The sequence below is a fragment of the Cydia pomonella genome, chromosome 3, assembly GCF_033807575.1.
Source record: "Cydia pomonella isolate Wapato2018A chromosome 3, ilCydPomo1, whole genome shotgun sequence".
Taxonomy (NCBI): domain Eukaryota; kingdom Metazoa; phylum Arthropoda; class Insecta; order Lepidoptera; family Tortricidae; genus Cydia; species Cydia pomonella.
In genome coordinates, this window is record NC_084705.1 from 14,012,111 (window position 1) to 14,019,959 (window position 7,849).

Consider the following 7,849-nt stretch of genomic DNA (forward strand, 5'->3'; position numbering starts at 1 on the left):
GTTTGGATGTTCGAAAAATTTAAATATTTTACGCTTTAGCATACTAAATACCTATGATACTTCTCCAAACAATTGCAAAAATACAGTCGTTTTTATGCAACTTTTTCTATTTTTACTTATGCTGACCAAAACAAATGAACTAAACAGACCAAAACATGTAATGTTTATAATTCCTAAGTATGCTATTATCCTCCCAACAAAGTCAGTCTCACGACTCCCGCGCCGCGGGGTGCCGATATTGAAATTTCTCTTTTTAACTTTGAAAAGATGACACCTGTCAAATATGCGCCCGAGTGTACTCTTTAGGAGGATAACCAAGGATTTGTAAACAGATCTGTTTAAGCGGAAATGGCTTACCTGTGGTTTACTTAAACTACTATTTGTATTCAACCATTACCTACAAAAAAAATAACAATGATTTTAACTAGCTCATAGCTTGATAGAGATAATAGAACTGTAGGTACCTATTATCAATATCTCTTAGATTTTTTTAGCGTTATGTACCAATATTATAAAAATCTGCTATTATGCCTATAGGTATAATCAGGTAACTACACCTTAATATTATCCTCCTAAATACCAGAATCATTAGTTTTGTTTTTTAAAGTAGAACTTTGAATTTGGACCTTATTTAATAAAAGTTAAAAATAAGTTTTGAAATTAAGCCTTTGTAAGGGCCTCTTGGACTCAGGAGAAGCCTATTTTTATATCTAACCCTACTCGAATAAGCAAAATCTTATTATCAAACTAATCTACATCTAATTTGTCTAATCATTTTTTTATATTTCCAGCGCCAAAGCTGATGATTCCCCCGGCGGAGTTCGTCGCCCAGGGCGTCATGGGCAGTCCGCAAGAAGGCATGCGCACTCCCAACGGCAGCCAGATGCTACCCAACTCCCTGCTCAACCTCAATAACACCGGCCGCACCAACTTCACCAACAAACAACTCACAGAACTAGAAAAAGAATTCCACTTCAATAAGTACCTCACTAGAGCGAGGAGGATAGAGATAGCCTCCGCCTTGCAACTGAATGAGACCCAAGTCAAAATATGGTTCCAGAATAGACGCATGAAACAGAAGAAGAGAATCAAGGAAGGACTAATCGTGGCCCCCGAGGTCCAAGCAGCAGTTTCGTCTGATGTTGTTGGATCCAGTGAGAACAGTCGAGAATCAAGTTAAAACGTGAAATTGAGAGACCATTACTAGTTTTGTTAGTGTTGAAGTGGAGAAATTTTATCTATTTAAGACTTTGTACAGAGCTTCCTTGTATTTAATTGTAGGTTGTGTAAAATACTAAGTACCTAATGTTCTATTCCACGCTCATCAATATTGTATTAACAAATATTTTAAATAATTCAGCGTCATTCTTAAGCCTTCAACTCCTGCCGTCGAGATATCGGCAGAAAATCTTCCTCTTGCCTCGCCGTCAATTTAATACCTATAGATATAGCACCGCACAAGCGATTTCATATAGGTAATATAAATAAGTATATTACATCAAAAATCAAAGATGTCTGAGAATTAGAGCTTTTTGACTTTTCGAGGTGCTTGGAGTTGAGGGGTTAAATACGAAAGCAGTGTTAATTTATGCCGACAACTAATATAGTGAACAAGTTTCCTGCATTACAATCGTTTCGTGGAACTTATTATATTCTACTTATATGATCAAGAGCAATAAAAACTGATAACATCATTACAAAATTTTACAATATTAAAAATATAACTAGGTAATATCAGTTTATTATTTTACTAAAACACTTAAAATAAATTCTGAAAAAAAAGTTTTTATTACACACCCAAAAGAATGCAGAGGGTATTCTAGTAAAATAATAAACTGATATTACCTATTCTCTGTACCTACTTGTTTATACATAGGAGAATAAAATAAATAAATTAATGAATTACATAAATAGGTATATATTTCTGATTATTGGTTAGATTACCTCTAAAACAGCACAAAGATCGTACACTTCATAAGTGACAACAACGAGATGGCACAGTTAAAGTTTTATAATTGGTAGACCAATGAATCTTTAATCATGTCCTTCCTTAGTATCCCATGTGCCCGTGTCGGATTGACTTAGTCCATATTGTTAATGAATGAAAAACCAATGCTTAACTGTCAGCGTACAACACGAGAGGTTGGTAGTTTTAAAAGTCTTATATGTAACATTTAGGTATTTTAGAAACAAAATCTAACGACAAAATACTTCAACGAATTTTGCTACAGTACCGCTAATTAATTAAACCATTCTTTATGTACTACTAACTATCATAACCAGCATTCGCGGCGTAACAAAATTGGCCTAAATAATATTTTAATAACTGTACTTTTGTAAATTGTACTTATGAAAAAATATATCACGTATTTGGTGTTAAAAATACAGTATCATACAATTTTAAAAATACTACACTATATTCACCACTATCAACATTATGTACGTAGTTACATTTCGGACCGTGTTTAGCTGAACATTTGATTATTTAATTATTCATTTTACCTAGATATTTTTGTACATAAAAAGTTTAGTTCAGGGGTTTACATTACACATAAATAGACTACTGATACGATGTTCGTACCTATTAACCCTTTTGGAACCTTTCAATTCGATTGAGATAATACCTATGTCTAAGCATATTTGCCCGCGCACGTAATTATAAAAAAATCTAACTTTACAGTCATCTCTACTAACTATTTCGTATCCTTTGTAGCTAGATTTCATGTAACAGACAGCTGCAACGCTCAATTAATGAATTATTTTTTAATGTGACCCCTTACTTAAAGATAGGTTACCTATATGTAGGTACTCTAATATGAACTCATTTGTTGCGCAGAAGTTCCGTTCTCGTTTTTTTATACACCTGTACGAGTTGGTAAGACATTATTTTTTAAGATTTTGTGTGATGTTAGTTTTTTTACTGTCAAGTAAGCCTTAGTTGTCTTATTTAAACCATTGTACTGAAACCTAAACTTTTTAGGCTGAAAGTGTTTAGTGTATTCGTTTTCAGAATGTCAGGCATTAAAAAATATATAGGAAAAGTGATATTAAAATGAGCCACCCTTTCATATGACTCGCCGTGGAACATACATTTATTGAGTACCTATGTAGCGTATAGACGTATGATAAACGCGGTTAACGCCTAATGGATCCGAGAATACGTCCCTTTTATCTCCGTTCGATTAAAAGAGATGTATTTACGCTTTACATACGCTATAATCGCGTCTTTAAGTCTTTCTACAGGTAATTCGCTCAAGCATAAGATGATTTAAGGATCCTTCAGCTGTAGATAATGGAAGGTCGCCTCAATGAGAGAACTGCTGATATTGCCAACGTTGCGTTTTATCAAAGGCTTGTAACAGGTTAAAAATTTCCAAGCCTTTGATAAAATGCAACCATGCAAATTACAGTTAATTGCCGTTTGTTTCTTTTTGTAACAAAGACGGTAGTTGAAAAGGAAGGCAAACAAGGATTAAAGGTTACAAGCGGTTATAAAACGCAATCCTGAAAGAACAACGCCTGGAATACTTACTACTCTATTGTAAGGAAATAGAGGTATTCGATATTTCCAACTTCATTCTTATGGTAGTACAATATATTTGTTGGCGACGAAGATACGGCGAAATACGATGAACAAGTGTGTATGTACCTACCCTCGACAGAATAAAACCTTGGGCCAACGTCGAATGGAACCATGGCATATTTATTAGTTATTACTAGCGAATGATCGTTTCAATTTAATTCATAATGTCATTTTGGTATGGCTTTATGGTGGCCTACGGTGCCGTTTAGTTGATTGTAGATAATTATAATGAAGTAGGTATGTATGGTATGTCTACAAGATAGGTTCATTATGTGGTTAAACGAACAAAAATCATTTATTTGTTTATTTATCAAAAATCAAATGTGTCATATTTTTTTATCTATTTTTTATTACCCTTTACATAAGACCAAAGCTCATTTTTTGTTATAATTAATTTATTACTTACAGCTTATATGTAATTAAAATGTACAGCCAACTTGGTATACTAATATAATAATTGCGTGTTAGGTCGGTTTGTGTGTACATTTGTTAAGCTAGTACCTAATACTTTATCAATAAATTAATTGTAACTATTTTCATATTGAAGTTTTAATGTTTTTAAGGTTTTAAAACCGCCCTCGACAGTAAACGACAGTTCCCAAGGAAGCATTCCTTCATTTAATTTATCTTCCAGTAGCCTACGGCCGTATCGGTAGGGACCGCTTCTCACACGTCGCGATATTCTCCAAACCCTACTTAGAATACGAGTATAGTGAGAAAATGTGTATAAATTATTTTAACGCAGAAACTTAATTTTTAAAAACACAATATGACCGTAAATGCGTATACTTAACGGCTATCCATAATTTATACATACATTCCTAAGGTGCTATGCTTATTTATACAAAGAGAGTATTAGGATATCGTGGATAGTGTATATGAATAAATGAACGATCGAGGTCTCGCCAAATGTGCTCAATAAATAATACCTATATAAATTAAGTATAGCGCCTGATTGATTGATAGCTGGCGACTGCATAGTTGAAACAGTGAGATTGCTATTAAAATGCAAGAGCATCATTCTTTAATTATAAAATTACTTACAGTTTATCCGCCTTCTGAATATGATAAGCTCTCAAGTGACTAAAGTAAAACAAAGGGCTGCAACAATTGTGCGTATTTTAACGCAGCCGATATATTAAAGAAATGTAATGAAATAAAATTTCCGAAGAAAAATTGACAAGAAAAAAACAAAAGATGAGTGAAAAACTTATATCACTTATATGTTTTTTATTCATCGGCCAGTGCGCTTGGTGGCTGCACCGTGCAGGTTTGCCATAATATTACACATTGCAGTTAAGCGGCGCATGAACTGAATTTGCTGTTATGAAATAAATTTGCAGAGGCCAGGAAAGAAGGACTTGCCGGGCTTCCCGGTCGAAACCGATAGATATGAGGCTGGCAAGCCCTTTTTATGCCGAATCATGTACAGTCAGCGTCAAATACTTTGCAGCAGTCAAAGTGGCCAAATAGTTCGGTACACCATACTAAATATATGGTGTACCGAACTATTTGGCTACTTTGGTTGCTACAAAGCATTTGACGCTGACTGTACAGTGCTTTTATCTAATATGCAATGAAATAAAGAAAATCATGACAAAATAAACAGTGAAATCGATTTTCTTATAGGCACCTACAATGTTTTTTTTTACGTTTCCAAATAAAATGTTATTAAGGCATATTAACTTATTTCTACCGACCTATTTCCAAAGGAAAAGTGTTGTTTTTCCATAGTCTCCATACAAAAGTGAAACGCCCTAATATACTTAGTCAGGTCATAAGTTCTGTCACAAAGATAAAATAATAATAATAAGTTTAAAAAAAATGAAAAAAATACGCGACCTGGTTAAGGTGATTTTGATCCCTATTTATTTATTTTTCTTTGTTACATGGTTGAATCTTACATAAAATAAAAGCTCGATCTTTTATCGTTTTTTAAATAAGGTCACTGTGGGCAAGACCGTCTACAAGGCAAGTCCGTCAACACATTATAACTTTTGAATTAGAAAGCGTTTGCCGCTTTGGCGTCGAGTTTGTAAGTCAGTTTTTCGCGCTAGTTCCCTCACTCTAAAACAGATGGCGCTGTGACAACGAACTTCAGAGCAATCCGCGTAAACAAGTCATTACGTGTATGGAACTCGAAGTGATAGTGCGACAGTCTCTGCAAATAAAATTGTTAAAAATAGTTTGTGCCAAGATTTTGCACCAGAAATTGACTACGTAAGTAATATAAGACCCGGCAATCTTTATTATGTGTTTAAATTATCAGATATTGGCTTAGTTTTGTAATTATACGTTCCATCATTCATCACATTAAAATTTTGCTAAGTTGGAAAGTCCGTCTACTATGCACCAGGCAAGTCCGTCATATGCCGGACTTTCCTTGAATCAGAGGTTACCAACTGTTAAATGGCTTCAATATTATTTATTACGATTTTATAAGGTTACTACAGATATGCATCTTTACAACATTGCGCATGATGTTTGTGTTTTGTGTTTATTAACAATTTTAATCTCGAAACTACTAAAGAAATGTGTTCTTCATCCTCAGCACTATGTAACCGAAAATACAAATAAGATAATACCTATTAAGTAAATAAATAAATAAATATTGGCCGCAAACTAAGCATAGCTTAGCTTTTACTAATGGTGCTAGGCGACGACATATACAAACTTATATAGATAAGACTAGAGGAACAAATATCTGTGTAGATTATACAAACAAATGCCCCTACCGGGATTCGAACCCATGATCATCGCCTTCATATGTTATATTATTATACATATGACACATATTATTACCCTTTTTACTCCTGTTGAATTTTAGAATACGATTGTAGTCATATTTTCTTGACAGTTTTGAAGATTAAAATCATTGCAGCCATATCAGTTCGTACGTATTTTTTATTTCGGAACATTTATTGTACTTATCGTGGTTTAGGCGTTTTGCCTACACCGTGATCACGACACGCTGTACCGCGCGTGCCACGCCGCTATGTGACGTGGGTTCTTCGCCTTACTTATCCTGAAAATTTACGTATGTAGGGCATATGGCATGTGAAAATGGTTTTCCCATGACATGACAAGGCCATGCATGTGGACACTAACTACTAAAACTAAAAATTATTACTATACTAAAATTGCTACTACTATGAGTTTATTTATGTAACCCTCTTTGATCTCCGTAAATTTAAAACGAGTAAATTTAAAATGACTATTGGTATTTTATTTGAGAAGTCCAAAAAATAAGTACGTATAATTATTTTCCAAAAAAGGTTTACCACCCCATTTTCGTAATATATGCCGGACTTACCTTTTAATAAGAAAAATTGTGTTTATTTCGAATCTAAACCCTATATTAACAAGTTTAGAGTACACTTTTCATTGTCTTGTTTTATTCTTTGTAAGGATTCGAATACGAACAAATAAGCACCCATAGTATGGCTGATATCGTTACTAGACGGACTTACCTTAAACTACACGGGAAGTCCGTCTACTCGCCGAGTTTTTAAAAACACTATTGTTTTTGCTTAATTTATGATTAAAATGATCTGTCACTATAGCTTAACTATTATTTATGAAATTCTTCATCATATGTGATTACAAGCGGTCACGTAAGTGAATAATTAACGGAGCTAGAATACTCCAATGTAAAAAATAAATAAAGTATGCCGGTCTTGCCCACAGTCACCTTATATAATACAATTATGTTGGATTGCCTAAATTGCAACTGTACGTGTTGTACCCAACGTACTCGTTGGATGGCAGTCACAAATTAGCGTGTCACTGAAAAGTACCCTAAGTTTGAAGGGTACATACAAGGTTCAAACAAATAAACAATTATTGTACCTATGTTATGAATAATAAAAGAAACAAAGTTTTTATTTTATTTTTCAGTTTTATTTAAATTAACAAAGAGACAAAAGTAGGCGATTTAAGAAAACATCGTTTTTCGTAACTGTTCAACATAATTCAAATTTTTAGCTTAGAATATGTAAGCTCAGTCACCTGATGATCAAATATAAAAAAAATCGGCCAAGAGCATGTCGGGCCATGCTCAGTGTAGGGTTCCGTAGTTACCCGTCCGTCAAGGTACACTTTTTGCCAAAACTCAGAAACTACATTTTGGGGGTTCCCCATACTTAGAACTGAAACTCAAAAAATCTTTTTTCATCAAACCCATAGGTGTGGGGTATCTATGGATAGGTCTTTAAAAATGATATTGAGGTTTCTAATATATTTTTTTTCTAAACTGAATAGTTTGCG

General features: G+C 33.9%; 1 protein-coding gene across 1 annotated transcript in view; it reads left to right on the top strand.

The window, feature by feature from the left end:
- The window catches only part of LOC133516117 (homeobox protein Hox-B1-like), a 45,636-nt gene extending 41,514 nt beyond the window's left edge, over positions 1 to 4,122 (top strand). Inside the window, exon 2 of the mRNA XM_061848844.1 lies at positions 792 to 4,122. Coding sequence (XP_061704828.1) covers positions 792 to 1,180 — 389 coding nt within the window. The 3' untranslated portion in view covers positions 1,181 to 4,122. The remainder of the gene's footprint in view (positions 1 to 791) is intronic.
- The last annotated feature ends 3,727 nt before the right edge of the window (positions 4,123 to 7,849 follow it).